Here is a 20594-nt window from a genome sequence, read left to right as displayed (position 1 = left end):
ATCAGTTTGAAATTTTTGGGACTATTTTGTAATAACAGACCTAATTTGTAAAAAAAAGTGCACAGGGCCTTATTATATAATGAGGCTTCGACTGTAGTGCATAGAACCTCTACTGTACCTCCGTGCCTCTGATTTCATACGGGGCCATACAGTACAAAGATTTTTTTTCTGTTAGATTCCATACAGAACTGGCAGAAAAACCAAACAATGCTTCCAAGGAAAAATATATACATGTGGCACACAACAGGCCTGTTTGGGGGGACATAGATACCTTACGGCCTCCATGCACTGCTGTACAAGCTCTCAGCTCTCTGCCATCTGTATTAGGCCTACAAATGAAGCTGTTTCTACATATGAGTTATAGATAAATACAGAAGTGCAGGCGCAGTTTCTTTTTTTTAACCTACTTTGACAGAACAGTAATATTTTACCATATTAATTGCCTCCTCCAAAAATAGAAACTGGATAATTTAGGAAGAACGAGGTATGCTATGGAATGGATTCCACTTAGCAGAAATGGTCACTGGCGTAATTGTCTCCATTACGTATCTATAATAAGACTTCAGATATTTAAAGGGTCTATTAATTAGAATTGAAGTAGTATAAGAGAGAGACTTTAGGTGGTGTATGATTGCCTTAGCAAATGTACTGCCCGGCGTGTCGTCACTTCTGCTTTACCCATTGTCACTTCACAGTTTGAGCAGGAGATGGGGAGAAGATGACAGAAGAGGGTTCTTTTAAAAGGATAAGTCATCCATATCACTAAACTGGCTAAAGTTATCTGCTACTAATCACTTCCCTTTAGAGATGACCTGCTCATGTTCACACTGACAGTTGTGTAGAATAATATGAAAACCTTGCTGATATTAAACTGGGATATGTGTTATCCATCGCTTCAAAAAATAAACAGTTCTTATTGTTATTTTTCCCTTTATTGTGTAGGTTTAAGGGGGTGCAGTCTAGTATTCTGCATGGAAGCGACTATGTCTTTCATTATAATGGGACACTGGAAGTACCAGTGGCACAGAAGGACAGCAGTGGCACATATACATGTATAGCAAGAAACAAATTGGGCACAGACCAAAAAATCATTCAACTTGAAGTCAAAGGTAATATATTAGATAATGCATAAACTGGGCCTGAAATATGGTGTCATGTTTCCACATAGTATTAATAATCTGCTTTATTTGTAGATCCAACGATGATAATCTCTCAACCAGAATACAGGGTTGTCCAGAGATACGGCAGTGCATCCTTTGAATGCAAATTCAAACATGATCCCACATTATTAGCAGAGGTGATGTGGCTGAAGAATAACAGTGAACTGCCCATGGATGAGAGGTACTTTTAGCATTTTCAAAGCTCTTCGTAATGGCAAACTAATGGCAAACCCAAATATTATTTTTGGCCCTTTCTTATTGGCTCTAAAGTATAATAAGTTTTTGAGATAGATGTATTATACGTTATCTTCTTGTAAATCGATATATGCAAAGTTCATAGCGGTCTTATGCTTCACAGATACACTTTTGAAAAAGAGCGGCTGACAATCAAGAACATAACAGAGAATGATAAAGGCATGTACACGTGTGTGGCAAACACTACCTTGGACAGCGCTTCAGCTAGTGCAGAACTTTCTGTAGTTGGTAAGATATTTACTAGATTTCCATTTAGTTCACTCCTTTGTTTTTCTGTTTATTGACTCAACAGCATAGTTTGCATTATTCTGCATTAACACCCTGACTTATTAACCCTAACTTATCTTGATTTAGCCACCAGTTATATGCACTGTGTTTAAGGGGTTTTCCCATTGCATAAAATGATGACATATTAGTAAGTATGTGAACTTTCACCTATCCTGAAAATGAAGGAGCCACATTTCTGCTTAAGAGCCACATCCTCTTCACTGTTTTTCTCTGCACAGTAGCTAGCGTGCCGTAAAGGGGACTTCAGCTTGGCACCATTCATTTCCCTACACAGCCAGTAGCCAGGAGTACCTCTGCCCTGGAAAAAACTTTGAAGGCCATAAGTTATATTTGTTTATATACTTACTCACTTACCGTATTTTTTGCTTTATAAGATGCACCTGATGATAAGACGCACCTGGGTTTTAGAGGAGGAAAATAGGAGAAAAATATTTTGAACTCCCCAGACCAGGCAGTGAGGGACGTATTACAGGAGAAATAAACAGCAGTAGTACCGCCTTGGAATGAAGTATATACCACTAGGTCAACCTGTCATTCTGGATCCAGGAAAGCTGAGTATAAATGTAATGGTGATCTCATTACTTGTCATCCAGCTTTCCAGGAGCCCTGAATCCCACGTTGAAAAGTTATGGCAATGCATGTGGTATGCATGCTTGCATAACTCTGCAGTTGGCATTTAGGATCCTGGAAGAGCTGAGTGACAATGTAATGATTCCATTAGTTGTCACCCAACTTTCCAGGAACCCTGCATGGCGTGTATCATTATGGTTATGCATAACTAGTCACAAATATATACACAATACAGGCAGCACTTTCTCCCTCTGCCCCCCCCCCCCCTCCCTCTCCTATGTAGCTTGCAGATGTGAGAGTGTTTGTACATACAGCTGACTGCTGAGGCAGGGGGAGCAGCAGCTCCCTCTCACTAATCAGCTGTTGTATCTGTGCTGGTGTGGAGCGGACTTGCTATCTTTATCACACTGTCAGCAATATAGCAGGAGTCGCCTGTCTGTACAACAGCTTCCTGCTCCTCCCCCCGCCCCCAGCAATCAGCTGTTGTACGGGCCGCTCTGCTCCCCGCTCCTCCCCCGCCCCCAGCAATCAGCTGTTGTACAGGCTGCTCTGCTCCCTGCTCCTCCCCCGCCCCCAGCAATAAGCTGTTGTACAGGCCGCTCTGCTCCCTGCGCCTCCCCCGCCCCCAGCTATCAGCTGCTGTACTGGCCGCTCTGCTCCCTGCTCCTCCCCCCACCCCCAGCAATCAGCTGTTGTGCGGCCGCTCTGCTCTACTGCTGTGCCGGGTTTGTATGCAAATGGCCGGCAGTTCAGTGAGAAGGATTTGCGATCCTTTTCAGCTTCGGCCAGGTCTGATCTCGGCACGTTCACTCTATAAGACGCACTGACTTTTTCACCCAACTTTGGAGGGGAAAAAAGTGCGTCTTAGGCCTTAGTCAGACGGGCGTTTTTTGCCGCGATTTGTGCATGCGTCCGGCGATTTTATAAAACCATTGCTTTGCAATGGTATCGGACACATGAGCCCTTTTTATGCGCTCGTCCGATAAATTATAGAACAGAAATCGCAGATCGCACCTATCTGCGATCTGCGATTCCTGTTCTCTTCTCTATATGCGCTCAATGGGGCCGGCGGCAGCAGCGCCGACCCCATTGAGAACATATAGAAGACAAATCATTCTTATCTGCCACAGCTATAACAGCTGTGACAGAGAAGAACGATGTTTGCCCATTGAATTCAATGGAGCCAGCAAGAAAGCAATGGGCTGCCGGCGTGCGCGGGGTGAATTGTCGGGAAGGGCTTAAATATATAAGCCCTTCCCTGCAATTCATCCTAAAATGTGTTAAAATAAAAAAAAATTGTATACTCACCTTTCCGCTGCAGCCGGAGTACAGCCGCGGCCGCTGTCAGTTCTCCTGAACTGCTTCTTGGCACTATTCAGCCGGCTGGGCTTTAAAATCCCCGCCTGCTGAATGATCTTCCTCTGATTGGTCACAGCCCTGACCAATCAGAGGCAGGTTTCACTCACACACCCATTCATGAATTCATGAATGGGTGAGTGACTGCTGCCTCTCAGCGCTGAGCCAATCAGGGGCAGGTCTGACTCACATCCATGAATTCATGAATGGGTGTGAGTGAGACATGCCTCTGATTGGCTCAGCGCTGAGCCAATCAGGGGGCAGGTCTGACTCACACCCCCTTCACACCCACTGCAGGACAGCCGCGCGGAGCTCCGGCTGCCGGGAGAAGGTGAGTATATATATATTTTTTATTTTTACACATTTTAGGATGAATTGCAGGGAAGGGCTTATATATTTAAGCCCTTCCCAACAATTCATCCCGGGCTCGCCCGCAGCGCATTGCTTTAAATGGAGCCGACTCTATTGCCGTCTCCATTGAATGCAATGCGCTGGACAGCTCCGGCCCGTTTCTAATGAAACGCGGCTAGGAGCAGATTTTCGGGCGATTTGCGGGCGACTTGCGCGCACCGGTCACGCGATTTGCGGATGCGCATCCGTCATGCGATCCGCAAATCGCGTGAAAAAACGCCCATGTGACTAAGGCCTTATAGAGTGAAAAATACGGTCTGTATGTATTATCTGTGGCTTTTATTCTGCAGCACTGGGAAGATATTATTATCCCTCACATCAGTTCCCTTCCCTAATCTAAATTTTCTATCTCAATGCACACAGCCTAATTTCGTAGGAAACTAATTAATCTATTAGTATGTTTTAGTTTTGGGCTTTTTTTGGGGAGCAAGAATTGGGAGGAAATTAGAATACTCTAAGGATACTTATGTGAACCCTACACAGATGTTGTCCTTTGTAAGAATTCAAACCCAGGACCTCCACACAGCAAAGCAGCAGTGCTATCCACTACATCATCATGCTGCTGAAGCAGTCTTGCAAACCCTTCACCCTTAGGATTGGTGGGAGTCCCTGCGGTTGGTCTTAATGATATGTCATCACTTTATGAGGTCAGAGAAACTCTTTAAAGCTATGACCAAGATTAACCTATAGCGTTTCAAAGAAATTGCAAGTAAAGCTTTTCTAAAATGTGTAATTACATTAATGAATAATGCACTTGTGAAATTAAGTTGACTTTAATTTCTCACATTTCACTTTTAGTCTGCTCTTAGACTGTTAACGCTCACATTTTCCCACCAATTGCCAGGTTGAACCTACAAGCACAGGTGCAGCCTAGCAATTAGCACTATTACACCAGTGCTAATGGAGCTCATGGATTAGCAGCCCAAGTCCATTCACATTTCTAATTTTAGTACTCTATTATGTAGAGATGTAGCAGTCATTAACATTACTGGCTCAGAAGAATTAGATAAAAAATGTATGTGACCCTATCTGTTACAGATTTACATTTTACTTCTACCTTGCAACGTCATTAAAGTATTTATTCATCAGACACAGCCCCTTTGAAAATGCTGCCACTGGACGAGAAACTGAATGCCCAAGGCCTTGTTCCTGGCACCCCCAGCAAACTGTTGATTTTGCTTGCGAAACCTTTGTAGTATTACAGGGCGGCCACTCAAGTGCACTAGAATGGAAGCTGCTCGTACAAAGCGGATCTCCCCGCTGGCTTATAGTGGGACCACCTTTTATGTTGTCCATTTGTTCTAATAGATCATATGAACAGGGTTTGTCTTCATGAGAGAACCTCTTTAAGGGGAACATGTCACGTCCCCCACAACAGTTAGGAGTTAGGGAATGTGACAGGGGGCCGGGTGATTTAATTTTTTACTCACCTGCTCCCCTGCGATTCAGCGGTGTCTCTGAAGTCGGCACACGGCATGAAAATCCAACTTTTATTTTTGATTCCTGTGTGCACGTTCCCCTATACAGTGGAGGAGAGCGCGTACACAGGATTCTGTAAAGAGTCAGATTTTCGGGCCGCTAGCCGACTTCAAATGGGGACAGCGCTGGATCGCGGGAGCAAGTGAGTATAAATAAATATATCACCCGGCTCCCTGTCACGTCCCCTAACAGCACTATAACTTAGTTTATGTTGCTGCGGGGATGTTCCTTTTAAGATTTAGTATTTGGATTGTTTAGGCCTTAAAGCATTTATATTGCCACTTTTCTGAATAGAACAAAGGTCAATGTGTAAGCTCTTTCCATCTGTGCATATTATAGGATATAAAGCCTGAATACATATTTACAAAATGTCAAGTTAATCATTGGCAGATGTCATCATCTGTTTAGCTTTTATACAGAGTTGCAGTGGGTCTCATGTATAAGAACTAGAGCAGACAAAAAGTTGAGGAATATCCACAGCAGCAAATCATTTCACGTCTTTATTTTTTAACTTGGACTGGAAAAAAATAACTGGGATCTGGTTGCCTTAGTCAAGTGTTGGAGCTTTGACTTCCACTAGCTTTTACAGATTGTACCTGCATGTCCACGGGCGGGTCAGATTCCATGGGCAGGAATCCCACCCTGCTCGCGGCAAGAGGACATTACTTACCTGTCCAGATCCTCTGCGTAGCTGTGCGGATCTTCCATCTTCTCCACTGCAGATGCAGGCAGGTGCGCCGTATGGCGCCGCGATGCGCAGTGGAGTCTTTGTTTTTTTTAAATCTCCTGTTGCCATGTCAGCTGCCGGAGGACCGCGGATCAGACGGCTTCCATTGACTTCAATGGAAAATGGAGCATGCCGCGATTTGTTTTCCGGACCGCAAATCAAATCTGCATGCTTAAATTCAGCTGCGGGCGCCCATGATTGTCTATGGGCGGCTTGAACTGTGGATCGTCCGCGCAGGTGCCCTGCCCAGATTCTGCAATTCAATTCCGCCCCTGGACATTGTGCCTTTTAGTGTCATTACAATTGTGTTTTTTCATCTTGAAAGCAGGCTGGCTGGTACAGATGTTTTGCTGGTGCTAATGCATCCCTATGGGTGGCCTGATTTGCGGATCTCCTGCACAGGTTCCACAAATCTAGTCCGCCCGTGGACATTGGGCCTTAGTGTTATTTATCTGGTCAGTTAAGGTGTGTATTTTACTCCATATTACAGATTAGTTCCACAAACGTCCATATTTTGTATTAATGGTAATTGTTAGCTTACCCAAATACTGATTGTCAAATCAATAACAGTAAAAAGAAGGGACCACTGTAGATATATAGCACCTCTACATACTAATGGTCATTATAAAACAACTGGTGTGTATTACTAACATGTTGTTAATATCCCTTGCAGAACCTACTCAACCACCTCCAGTAAAAACCGGTAAACTGGCAACCCTATCCATATATATGCCTAGACACATCACACTCACTATGTGCATCTTCCATGGATGATTTTGTTGCATGAATGTTTCGTACTTTAAAAGAACACCGCAGGCAAAGCTCATACACTGTGTGTATATCTAGTGCAGGGCGTGATGGGGCACTGCCTGACAAGGATTAAAAGAACACTTAAAGGAGTAGTACCAAGATTATGGGATTGGGGATAGCTTGCTGATCGATGGGGGGCTCACCACTAAGACCCTTGTCTACCTCAAGAACGGGAGCCTGTGTTCCCTGTCCTCCTCACTGCGCGGCTTGCCTCTCTCCCCCTACAGAGAGAAGAAGATTGAATGAAGTGCTGGTCACGCAAGCACGCTAATGCTCCATTCACTTTCAGTGGGACTGAGGAGATAACCGAGCAGCAAGAGCTCAGGTATTTCCATCAGCTCCATTGAAATTAATGGAGCGCTAACCGTGCATGCTCGGCCAGCGCTCCATTCATTCTGGTGTCACTGCAGGGAAAGAGGTGACCCCCGCGAGTGAGATGCGGGACTTGCAGTCCAGAGATCGGCAGGGGTCTCAGCGGTGAGAGCCCCACCAATCACCAAGTTAAATAGGTGATAACTTGTAATCTTGGTACAACCCCTTTAAGGGGGAATCTATGAGCCGTACACGTGATCCTCAAGCCATTCACTAGGTATAACAGTGCATCAGTACTGCTTGTAGCGTTCCTGTAATTTACATGCATAGTTTAAAGGGGAAATATAATTCTTATAAAGTGCATGTGGTGTACTCCAACTGGGTAAGGAGACATAATTCAGAGGTGTTTATCATAAGCCTTGAAAAGCTTCTAGAATTAGTTAAAGTGCTAATACTGGCTAGCACAATGTGACTAAGCCCATCATAAACGCCTATAACATACAACTTGTCTCTTATGTGTTGGACTACAAAATCTCGTAAAGCTAATAATTCCCCTTTTAAGTTAGTTACGTTATTTATGTAATGAGGTTATTTTTGTGCATGGCCCCTGCTACAGTAAATAGTTTATTTGATTAATACTTATTCATTGTATGTATTGACCCTGCTGGAAGTGATTAGGCATTTTTAGTTAAGGCTAAATTCACATCTGCGCTAGGGATTCTGTTTTTCTGTCCCGTTATGGGAGCAGGAAAATGGAATCCCATGGATAAACGGATCCATCTCATAACAGATCCAAAGTGTGAGGAACTGACCTATAGACTATAATGGGGTCTGATTGGTTCCTGTACGGCATTTTTACTAGATGAAAAAGTCCTGCACGCACGACTTTTTTGTCCAGCATGTCATGCCGGATCTGCGCCAGAGGTTCTGATCAGGGCCTCCGACACAGATATGAATAGAGCCTAAGTATATATGTTGTAATGTGCTCATGAAAGTGTTTTGTGTATGTATTAGATGTGTGGTGCTAATACTGTATTCATGAACATAACAATGTGTTTGCTGTGATCAGAAGGTCTCAAGTGCTTGTACATAATCCACTCTCTTAAGCAATTCATTATGATGAACCGTTCCAAGACAGCCATAGTCAGGGCCTGTAGGAATGAAGAAATTTATGTTTACCTTAATTGCCAAATGGGCTGAAAAGGATCTGTACTTTTATGGTTGCTGCAATGTCTGATACAGGTCGATGCACTTTATTTTCTACATATTATCATACTTTATGACAAAGCTGTGCCTTACTCCCAGCATTGTGCATCCGTGATTTGCGCTGCTGTTATTTGTAATTGTACTTTCAGCTGCATGTGAATACATTTGTCTTGCTCCACATGAATTAACAGATTTCCTTCAAAGATCTGGTTGGTTGCATATCTCTTGGTGACTGGTACAGCAGTAGAACTTACATCATAAAATACAACATTTGACTTTCAGATCGCCCAGACCCACCTACTGATTTAGAATTGACTGATCGTCTTGGTACAAGCTTGCAGCTCTCATGGGTCCCAGGAGATGATAATAACAGTCCTATTACAGGTAACAGAGCATGCACAAATGTTTATAAAAGCAATACTGGAATAAAATATGTAAAGACAATCATTTTTGGTTTTCATACAATTAGTTTTTCAGCAATTGGTTTTCCTTTCTTATCCTTTTTCTTTTCCAAATAGTAGAATAAGAGAAAGGATAATTTATTCATTACATTACAAATCCAAGATGACATCAATATTAAAGCCCCACCTGACTGCCCTAAACTCCCATTCCCCCCAAACATAGAGAAGGAGGCAAGGGAGAAAAATTTACCCCATTCTGCTAAAGCCTTGACCATATAAGTCAATTTAGTTTTTAGATATTTTTTAAGTATTGTAGCAGGACAGTATCAGGATGGCCTACAGAGGGTGCTAAAAAGGCATTCTGATACCTAGAAAAAGGAGTAGAGAGGGTTAACTGATGGGTGTAGCAGGAATTGGTTGCATATAAGCCAGTTCCTGCCAGAAACAAAGGGGAGAGACACAGCTCAGCAGGGGTGAGGTCCTGCAGGCTGGTGGTCAAGCAAAGGCCCAAGTCCAACAGGGACGACAACCCGGGACTCACCCCCAAGTCGGGAAGACGTTGGCTGAGAGAGCCAGACAGCTCAGTGGAACTAGAAGGGCTGCTAGCCCAAGGTCCAGTGCAGACTAGGAAAGGCGGAAGTCAGACAGGAACGACAACCCTTGACTCACACCCAGGTGGGGTGTTTATGGACTTTGTATGCTATGTATGAGATACCTGTGTGATACGGAATAAAAGCTGGCAGGCGCCAGATTATGAAAGAGAATCTACGTCTCCTGAGCATTTCTGCACGGTTGGTGGCCATTCCATTCTAAAAGATTGGCGATCCAGTAGCAAGTGTACCCCCGCTTGCTTACAATATATACAGTTGCTCTCAAAATTATTCAACCCCCACTGCAAATCAAGTTTGTCAAATTTACAGTCTTTCATCTGTTTGCAAAAAAAAAACCAAACAAACAAAAATAATTTAAATAGCTTAACACAACTAATATAACAAGTAGTTTCTCCTAATTCAATACACGATGCTCCTTTTAATAACTACTGCAGTCTCAGAATTATTCAACCCCCTGAATAATGGCAGTGCATTATGTTTGCAGCAGGTTGTAACACCAAAAGGGTGCTCTATGAAGTACTAAAGATGTTTGTAATTCTCTTATTATGTAGTTATGTTGGTAAATTGCTAAATAAATACATAATTTGAGATAATATAATAATTTTATACAAATTAATATTATTCACCCTCTTGATTGGTAAATTACTTCATAGTTGAACCTTAATTTAGATATTCCTAAATAAAGATTTAATATTCAAGTTCAATTAATCTTCAACTTCAGAGGAAGGTATTTAAACAAGTTCTACGGTACTGTAGGGATCTCAAGTTGACTATTTGTTAAGAGTCATCCTATCAGGGCAAAAATAGACTTCTACCAATTTATCTCGATGGCGAAAGAAAGAACGAACCTCTTGACAATCTCTTTTTTTTAATTAAAGTATTTTTTATTAAACTTTTTCACCTTTTGCATATTTGAAAACATTTTTTTAACAAATCTTTGGTTTCCCCTCCCTCCCTCCCCCTCCCCCTCTCACCCACCCCCTTCCCCTCACCCCCCTCCCTCCCCCATCCCCCCTAAGATCTCTCTCTCAACGTTCTGTTCTTTGGGTAAACTGTCTCTGAATGAACACAGTGTTGTGTCGTAAACAATAATAACAGTTCTTGTAACGTATATTTGTTTTCTTCTTTGGTCTTCGTGTTGCTTATCTTCTTGCTGTTTTCTTTTATTGATTCAGGGTTAGATTTTTTGTTGCATTCGAGGGGGGGTCATATTTCTTTTGCCCGTTGCCCGGTCTCTCTCTCTCCAATCCCTCCTCTCTTAACTTTTCCCTATTACTCCTTACCACTTTATTTTATTGTATATCGAGTCTGTAATTTGTTCTACATTTCCCAATAAACTTTATATATATCCATTACATACGTTGTTATGTCTTAGTAAATCCCCGGTTTACTGGTGCCTCCCCACACGGCTCACCACTCCCTATGTATTTGATCCAACATTACTGCTCTGGGCGTGTATCCATCTCAGCCATATGTCCTGATATTTTTGACTGGTCTTACGCTTAGTGTAAATACTCCTTTCCCACGGTAAAATTTGGTTGACCTTATTTTTGAATTCTCCCAGCGTGGGTGGTTCTTCGTCCAACCAGCGCTGGGCTATTGTTTTTCTGGCTATATACAATAGTCTGGCTACCGCTAGTTTTTCATGATCATCTAATGTTAGATCCTGTATGTATCCCAGAATGCACACGTATGGTGTAAAGTCCATACGTATGCCAAATGCCGCGTTAATTGCATTTCTTATTCCCATCCAATATCTGTGCAATTTCGGACATCGCCATAGCATGTGGATTAGGTCCGCCGTGTGGGTTTTGCACCTTACACATATCGGGGAGGTTCTCATTCCTATATTGTGTAAGAAGGCCGGGGTGCGGTACACTCTGTGTATTAGAAATATTTGTGAGACTCTGTGTGATTCGCTCAGAGATAGCTTGGGTGTCATTTGTAGGATTTCCTCCCAGTGCGACTCCTCAATGGGCCCTATGTCTGCCTCCCATTTTGCTCTTGTTGATAACGGGTTGTGTGCATTGACCGTGTCCTGTATATGGGAATATAGTACAGATATTTTCCCCGCTGTGGTGGTGGCTTTTCCTATTATGTCCGCTACTATATTTATTACCATTGTTATTTCCGCCGTGTTTTTTTCCGCTTGTATAGCGTGTCTAAGTTGCAGATATTTGTAAAAGTCACTATTGGGGATGTCGTGGTTTTGCCTTAACTGCTCGAAGGTTTTTAGTTCCCCCCCCTCCAGTATCTGGTCCATTCTCCTAACTCCCCTGTCTTTCCACCCTTGGAATCCTTTTAGCTTGTTGATTTCTGGCAGGTGCGGGTTATTCCATATGGGGGTATGTTGTGTGCAGTTTTTTATATCAAGCATGTTTCTGGTCTTCCACCATATTTTATGTATCAATAATAGCGTGGGGGCACTTTGACCGTTTTTTTTAAACGCTCCACGTTCCAGGGTTTCAAACAAATGTGATCCGTTAAAGAGATTTTTAAGGATTCTGAAACTAGCGTCGTGTGTTTCTTCTGTCTCCCATCCCCTGAGATGTTGCAGCTGGGAGGCCATGAAGTATGAGAACGGATTGGGCAAGGCTAATCCTCCCTTTTCTTTTGAATTGTATAGCAGTTCTAATTTTATCCTAGGTGTCTTCCCTCCCCATATGAGTTCTCTAAACAGTCCCTTGGCCTTGTGGAAAAATTTTTGTGTTATCCAGTGTGGGGAATTGTGTATTAGATACAGTAATTGGGGCATCCATATCATTTTTATAAGATTCACTCTTCCTATGATTGTCATGGGTAGTTTTTTCCATATGTGAAGTTTTTGTTTCCATTTTTCCATAAGTGGTTCCAGGTTTATTTTCCCGTACTCACTGACCTCTTTCGTAATTTTAACTCCCAGATATTTAATTGTTGGGGTGCATTTCAGGGTTAATTCTCTGTTGGCAACTTGCATGTCTGGGGTGTCTATTGATAGTATTTCGGATTTGGTCCAATTGATAGCGAGTCCTGAGAAGGCTCCAAATTCTTTTATTGTTTGCATCGTGGTTTCTAAAGATTTTTCCCTGTCCCCTAAAAATAATAACATGTCGTCTGCATACAAAGCGATTTTCTCCTCCATGTTTCCTCTTATGAATCCCACTATTTCCTGGTGTGACCGAATTTTGCATGCTAGGGGCTCTATTGCAAGTGCAAACAGGAGTGGCGATAGTGGGCATCCCTGCCTTGTCCCTCTATGTAGTGGGAATGTTTCTGATGACCCCCCGTTGATGGACACATCCGCCTCCGCTCTAGCATATAGGAGTTTTACTCGTCTCACAAATATTGGGCCACAGCCCATTTTTTCTAGTACCTTCCACAGGTATTGCCACTCAACGCTATCAAACGCCTTGGCAGCGTCCAGTGAGCATATGATTCTGTCTCCGGTATTATCTACGGGTATTTGTAGGTTTAGAAATACTCTACGGATGTTCGTTGCCGTTGATCTTGCTGGTATAAACCCACTCTGGTCTGGATGCACCAAGGTGGATGCCACTTGTGATAGCCGCTTGGCTAAAACTTTTGCTATAATTTTGACATCCGCGTTTAACAGCGATATCGGCCTATACGAGTCCATCAACAGGGGGTCCTTTTCTGGTTTTAACAGAATTATTATTTTTGCTTTTCGCATTGTTTGTGGTAGTTCCCCTTCCTTTTCCGCCCCCGCCCATGTCTCCAGGAGTTGTGGTAATAAAGTGTCTGCATGTTGTTTGTAAAATTCTATTGGGAAACCATCCTCCCCTGGGGCCTTGTTATTTTGCATATCTTTTACTGCCTCTTGCATCTCCTCCAAGTCTATTGGTGCATCTAGAAACTCTCTCTGTTCCTCCGTCAATTTATGTGTTCTTATATCCGCCAAGTATTCCTCGATTTGTTCTACCGTTTTTTCCAGTTTCGAGGAATACAGAGAGGAGTAAAATTCCCGTGCAATCTCTCTTATGGATGTTGCGTCCCTGACTATCTCGCCTTGTGCGTCTTTTAGTTCAATGATGTATGTGGGGCTAGTTTGTGCTCGGGCTATAACTGCCAGCATATGTCCCGTTTTTTCTCCCTCCTCATAATATGTCTGTTTCCTGAACCCATTTTTAGTGGCTGCCGTTTCTAGGACGTATTTATTAAGGGCCTCTTGGGCCTGTTTCCATAGGTTGAGTGTTGTTATAGTTTTCTCTTTTATGTAATTTTCTTCTGATTCTTTTAGTTTGTCTCGTATTTTTTGCCCTCTTTCTCTATGTCCTTTTTTTGCCTGTGTGATTTGCTGTATGTATACCCCCCTCATATATGCCTTCATGGCCTCCCAGCAAATCGTCATACTTGTGGTATCCTTATTTAATATGAAGTATTCCTCTAGTGTTTTTTTCACTATTTCCTTGTTTAATATGTTTAGCCAGTGCGAGTTCAGATTCCATCTTTTTTGGGAATGACTCACAGTGTTACTGTGCTGTATGTCCAGACGTAGGATGGAGTGGTCAGAAACAACTCTTGGTAGATATTCTATCGAGGTTATATCTCTATATATCTGAATATTCCCTACCGCTAGGTCTATTCTAGATAAACATTGGTATGTGGATGAGTAGCAGGAGTATTGTTTGTTTGTGGGGTGCCGTGTTCTCCATATGTCTATCAATGATATCTCGTTTATTAGTTTACCTAGTGGTGTCAGGTTCCTTTCTTCGTTTGCGTTTCCTGCCCTTAGTCTGTCCTGTGCAGGGTTAATGACCGAATTAAAGTCGCCTATGATAAGGACTGGAATGTCCGGTTTATCTGTTATGAATCCTATAACTTGCCTCATTATCATGTTATTATATGGTGGCGGGATATATACTGAAGCTATAATGCATGTGTAGTTGTAGATTCTGCAGTGTAGGCATATAAAGCGGCCTTCTGGGTCAATTTTTCGTGAGAGACATTTAAACGGTATATTTCTGTGTATCACTATGCTGACCCCCCTGGAATACCTCGTGTGTGTGGAGTGGAAGCTCTGACCCATCCCCCCTATTTTGAACGTGTCCGTATTTTCTTTTGATAAATGTGTTTCCTGCAAGCATATAATAGCCGGGCCTTGTTCCTTGATGACTTGCAGTACTGCTGATCGTTTTGTCTGGTCACTCATACCTCTCACGTTCCACGATACGACCCTTATCCTACTACCCATTTTCCTTGTTTTTTGTTTTCCGCAGGGTTATTATTTTCTGGGCGCCTCCACCCCTTTTTGTTTTTATGAGTGAGTCGCACTGGGAGGGTCCCCATCTCTGTATTTGTGTCTCGCCCGTGTCGCCCCGTATATGTGTATGTGTATTACTGTTTGTTCTCCGCATAGGGCTTCTCCAGTAACATTTTGGTTTGGTCCCCCACATCCCCCAGTACAGACATTTATCCACATTTACTATACATATTTTCGTTATTTGCAACACATTTATCATTTGTACATTTACGTTGACATTTCTTCCCCTTATCCCACCCTGAATCATTTTTCTATCGTTTAACCTTATCCCTTTTAACTGTATCTTATCTAATATTCCCCTAATATGCGAGAGAGAGACCAAACAACAGACACCCCCAACATGTAACTCACTGATCCGTTGTCTCATCGGATCGGGGTACCAGTCCTCCATTCTCCTACGCGATGCATCCTGTCGTCCCAGGAGCTCCTTTCAGAAATTTTCGGTTCCCTTTGCATGAACGTTTCTTTAGGTGCAGCCTCTTCATGGTGTCTTGCGCGGCGATCTTCCCCTCCGAATCTGTTCTTCATTTTGATCTATCCAGGCACCTGCATCTTTTGGGTTTTCAAAGAATTGTGTCGTGCCCAGCGCCGCCACTCTCAGTTTAGCCGGGTACAGCATCCCGTAGGGCACTTGTAGGTTTCGCAGTCGTCTTTTTATTTCTACAAATGTTGCTCGCTTCTTTTGTATTTCCGTGGAGAAATCTGGATAGAAGGAGACTTTCACGCCATTATATTGGATTTCACCCTTTTCGCGGGCCTTTTGGAGTATGGTATCACGGTCTCTGTAATGCAGTACTTTGATGAGTATCGGTCTGGCTGGAGCCCCCAGGGGGAGGGGTCGTGTCGGTACACGGTGGGCTCTTTCGACTGCAAACATTGCAGTTAGAGTGTTTCTTCCGAACAGTTCGGGCAGCCATGTTTCAAAAAATTCTGCAGGGTTTCTTCCTTCCGTCTTTTCTGGGAGGCCCACAATCCGCACGTTGTTCCTTCTTGACCTATTTTCTAGGTCGTCTACCTTGTTCTGTAGATATTGTATGTCATGCAGATTTTTTTCCACATCTCGCTGCATCGGCTGTATTGCGTCTTCTACGTCGCTTATACGTTGTTCAGTTTCTGTCAGACGCTCTGATATTTTCCTCATATCTTGCCGTAGCAGGTTTACATTACTTTGCATCGCCCCCATCTGCATATTAAGGTTGTTCAGTGATGCGTTGCCTTTAGTGATTTCGCTGAATATTTCTTTCAACGTAGGCTCCCTGGCGCACCTTTCGTCCTCCTGCCTTTGATCTTTTTTGGCGGCATCTTCTGCACTTTGGGAGGTGTCTCGTATAGTGCTTTCTGAGGTGTCTGCGTGATTTGCGCTGTGCGTGCATATGCCTGGGCTGCTTGCATTATTCATGCTGTCTTCTGTGTAGTGTTCGTCTGGATTGACACTGTTTGCACCTTTATTTTTGTAGTTGGGGTTGTCTGCCTGACTTGTGACTTCCTGCTTATTTCCAGCATGATCTTGTACAGCATGTAGACTATTTTGTTTTTCCTTGTCCTTGCTGTGTTTAGCAGGGTCCGTTGTTGTGTTTGCTTTGTCTGCTCTTTCCTTTTGACTTTCACTTTCTGCATGTACTGTGTCTGCAGTTTCTTCCTCCCCCCCTGCTCCCTCCGTTTGTGTGCTTCTCTGTGGGCTCTCCCGCTCTCCCCTCTGTTGTTTTAGGCTTATGGAGTCCTGTTTTCTGCCCCCCTCCTCCCTGGCATACCTTGCCAGTTTACGTGCTGTGTCTGCACTGTTTGTGCTGGGCCGCGGTATGAGCGTTCTCGGCTCCCTCCCTCCGGCGCCATGCTGTTTCTGCCTGCCGCCGGCTTCATCTGCCTTCCCCCGCTCCTTGCCTCGCACCATTAACTCTGCTGCTGTCTGTTCTGTCTCCGGAGCTTGCTACTGTGCCTCCGCTGCTTTTTGATTGCCTTTCGGCGTCTCTGGGTCCCGTTAACAGGATGGGAATGTCGGATCTTGCAGGAGCTACTCTGAGATGCGACTATCTACATCTCCGGCCAGGCTCCGCCCCCCTCTTGACAATCTCTAATACAATAGGCAAATCTTCATTAGTATCTGAAAGGTATAGCAGCCCATCATCTGCATAGAGAGAAATCTTGTCCAGTCTCTTGAGAAAAGCACCTAGGGCAAGAACCGTCTTGGATTAGAATCGACAATGGCTCAAGTACCAGGATGAATAGAGTAACACAGGGGAGAGAGGGTAGCCTTGCTAAGTACCCCTTAAAAGGAGAAACAACACAAATTGAGAACCATTGATACTCAGTGGAGTCCTGAGCAATTCACATAACAATTAAATAAATTTAATACAATTTTCAGTGAACACAGATTTCCTATAAATGCCATTCCATACTTTCAAACCTCTTAACTGCATTTTAAAGACTGTATTGAATGGGTCTTCATAACTCCATATATCAGCAAATGATAGAATAGTTTAATATTCATATTATTAGATCTCTGAGGTATAAACCCATTTTGATCTTGATGGATTAAACTTAAAATCACCTTTGACAACCTACTAGCAAGCATCTTCGAGAGCAATTTAACATCACAATTTTACAAAGATTTTGGACGATATGAGTCAACTATGAATATATCCTTCCCCTTCTAAGGATTATCATAATAATCATTTGTAGTATTGATAGTGGCAGAGATCCATTCTTGAACGATCAATCAAGAATTATTTTATAAGTACTAATACTTCTTGAAATTTAGAGTATACTTCAACGGGAAGCCTATCAGGGCCTGGAGATTTATGGTTGATAGACCTGTCAGAGCTGACTTTAATTCAGCTACAAGATAGGACTCTCAATGGGCTTTCTATTTGCAGTTGGTTTTTCCACTGTTCAATATTGGCTGGTAAGCAGTTTAATATTTAAATCAAAGGCTAGCATCTACATGATTATAGTTTTACATCAGAAATTAATTAATTTAATCCAGCAAGAACATATAGGTACAGATGTAGCAAGCATTACACTCACTAGTAATTATTAGGAAATGATAGTACCAGGATATTTTCCTGGCGCAATGCGTCACACAGCTGTGCTGTATGCTACATCCATCCTGATCCCGAGACATCACACACATAGCTCTACTACATCCATCCTGACCGCACACATCACACAGCTCTACTACATCCATCCTGATTCACACACACAGCTCTACTAAATCCATCCTGATTCCCACACATTACACACAGCTCTACTACATTCATGCTGGTTCCCACAAATGACACACACAGCTATAATACATGCATCATGATTCACGCACCTTACACAAACAGCTCTACTCCATCCATCCTGATTCCAACACATCTCACACAAAGCTCTACTACACCCATGCTGATTCCCACACATCACACACAGCTGTATTACATCCATGCTGATTCCCATGCATCACACACAGAGCTCTACTACATCAATGCTGATTCACGCACATCACACACACAGCTCTATTACATCCATGCTGATTCCTACACATTACACACACAGCTCTACTACATGCATACTGATGGCTAGACATTACACACACAGCTCTATTACAACCATGCTGATTCCCACACATCACACACACAGCTTTACTACATGCATCCTGATCTCCAAACATCTCGCACAGCTGTGGTACATCCACATCCATCCTGATTTCCAGACATCACCAGCAGAACAGACTCCTGGATACAGTGATCCGCTCCTGATCATGTGATCTCTATCTCCAACCACACAGGGGATCACATGATAGTGACATCATCACAGGTCCTGGTAGCTGCCGTTGACTTATCCAGTATTCAGTACTTTCTACCAAACTGCAAAATGGCTCCTCCCACAGTAGTGACATCACTGCAGATCCTTCAGCCTGCCGGATCTCTGTGATGACAGTAGGTCGGTGTCTCCGGTCAGGACCGCTAAGTTGTGTCTGAGATAATAACGGCTTAGTTATATTCTCATTTCATTTTTTTGTCCTCCCCTTCCAAGAACCCTAACTTTGTTCTTCTTTTGCTGGTCAGGCTCTGTGTTTTATATACACTGTAGGACCTGTGATGACGTCACCAAGGGCAGAGCATGAGAAGCACCCACACACATACATACATATAATGGACAGGTGGTTGTTAGTAGTTCGATTATTAGAACGGTGCTTCATATAAATAGAGTAAAGTGGGTGACACAGTACATTAATATCTTAGTATGCTGGCTGTAAAGTTAACGCTTACTACATCTGTACTATGTTCCGAAGATCCTAAATTATTGGATTCGCAGTTGATCATTCAAAAACACCTACAATGTAAGAGTTTAAAAAGAAAATATGAAGAAATTTTGCAACCATGTAGTCTTTTCATTGGATATTTCTGAGCAATTCCCCTTTAGAACAAGATTTATTAGTTTTATTTTAGAATAAAATGGAAGATAATACTTCCTAGGTTGCTAGGTTACAAGGTTCCAGGGTAAAAATAATTTAGCCATTTACTTATACTACAGGGCAATTGTCATTCATCTCATTGGGGATTTTACCTTCTTCTGTATCAACATACTAGGATTATAGGTTGGACTTAACTGATCTGTGTCTTTTTTCAACCTTATCAATCATATAACTATACAAATATTCTAATATCTTTTGTCCACAGAATTTATCATCGAGTGTGAAGATGCAATACACGAACCTGGAGTATGGCATGTCTTTTCTAAAGTCAGTGGTACACAGGCCACAGCAACTCTGACTCTCTCTCCATATGTAAACTACTCCTTTCGAGTTATAGCCGTCAATGAAATTGGGCGCAGTGACCACAGCGAATCATCAGAAAGTTACATGACCAAATCAGCAGGTTTTTAAGTTAGAATAAAACATATTTGTTGTAATAGCCAACAATGCAGAGCATAACTAATGGAATATTTTTTTTCATTCTCAGAGCCTTATACTAATCCATCAGGAATAAAGGGCATAGGTACAGAGCCTGACAACTTGGTGATCACTTGGAAAGTAAGTGCGGCACTCCTTTATTTACAGCTATTTGTAAAAGACTTATATTTGTAGAAATAAATATGTATTGTAAATAAGCTGTATAATGTATGTGATTAGATATGACACCTTGCTTTTTATCTTGACTCATGCAGCCTATGAAAGGTTTTGATGCCAATGGACCTGGCCTTCAATACAAAGTTAGCTGGAGGCAGAAAGATGCTGATGAAGACTGGACATCTGTCATAGTGGCAAATGTTTCCAAGTATATAGTGTCTGGCACTCCAACTTTTGTACCATATGAAATAAAAGTTCAAGCTTTGAATGACCTTGGATATGCTCCAGAAGCGGCTGTTGTAATCGGGCATTCAGGAGAAGATCGTAAGCATTCTGCAAGTTTGAAGATTATTATAAATTAATGTATTGTTTCCTACCAAGTGCTAACTCCCTTCTTTTCCTTCATCAGTTCCAATGGTTGCACCCAGTAATGTTGAGGTAGATGTCATTAATACTACTTTGGCAAAAGTTCGGTGGGAGTCTGTCCCTTTGACATCTATTCGGGGACATCTTCAGGGATACAGGGTAGGAATTTGATTTGATGTGCTATTGCAAAGAAAAAGACACTGCATTCTGTAATAAGAAATCAGTTTTTTCTAAACTCCCCATTGCAGTCAGATTTCTTTAATTAGGCACTAATTCCCCCTGTATTTGTCAGAAAGTATGTTATTTAGTTAAACTGGTAATAAACTGCCACA

At 42.6% G+C, this 20594-nt stretch overlaps 1 protein-coding gene across 10 annotated transcripts in view; it reads left to right on the top strand.

Moving 5' to 3' along the window:
- NRCAM (neuronal cell adhesion molecule) overlaps window positions 1-20594 on the top strand; it is a 208803-nt gene that overhangs the window by 152223 nt on the left and 35986 nt on the right. For 7 of the 10 annotated variants that reach the window (XR_010790315.1, XM_066591753.1, XM_066591755.1 and 4 more), the window contains 9 exons: window positions 943-1109; window positions 1194-1341; window positions 1519-1643; window positions 6920-6949; window positions 8857-8958; window positions 19508-19705; window positions 19790-19860; window positions 19995-20220; window positions 20306-20421. Coding sequence is in view for 9 of the 10 variants with exons in the window: in XM_066591753.1 (XP_066447850.1) it covers window positions 943-1109; window positions 1194-1341; window positions 1519-1643; window positions 6920-6949; window positions 8857-8958; window positions 19508-19705; window positions 19790-19860; window positions 19995-20220; window positions 20306-20421 (1183 nt within the window). In the remaining variant the exon portion in view is untranslated. The remainder of the gene's footprint in view (window positions 1-942; window positions 1110-1193; window positions 1342-1518; window positions 1644-6919; window positions 6950-8856; window positions 8959-19507; window positions 19706-19789; window positions 19861-19994; window positions 20221-20305; window positions 20422-20594) is intronic. The other 3 variants (XM_066591757.1, XM_066591754.1, XM_066591758.1) reach the window with 1 other exon arrangement.

Source organism: Eleutherodactylus coqui, chromosome 2 (genome assembly GCF_035609145.1).
Source record: "Eleutherodactylus coqui strain aEleCoq1 chromosome 2, aEleCoq1.hap1, whole genome shotgun sequence".
NCBI lineage: Eukaryota > Metazoa > Chordata > Amphibia > Anura > Eleutherodactylidae > Eleutherodactylus > Eleutherodactylus coqui.
The sequence above is the reverse complement of the archived record's forward strand: the minus strand, read 5'-3'. Positions and strand labels throughout refer to the sequence as shown.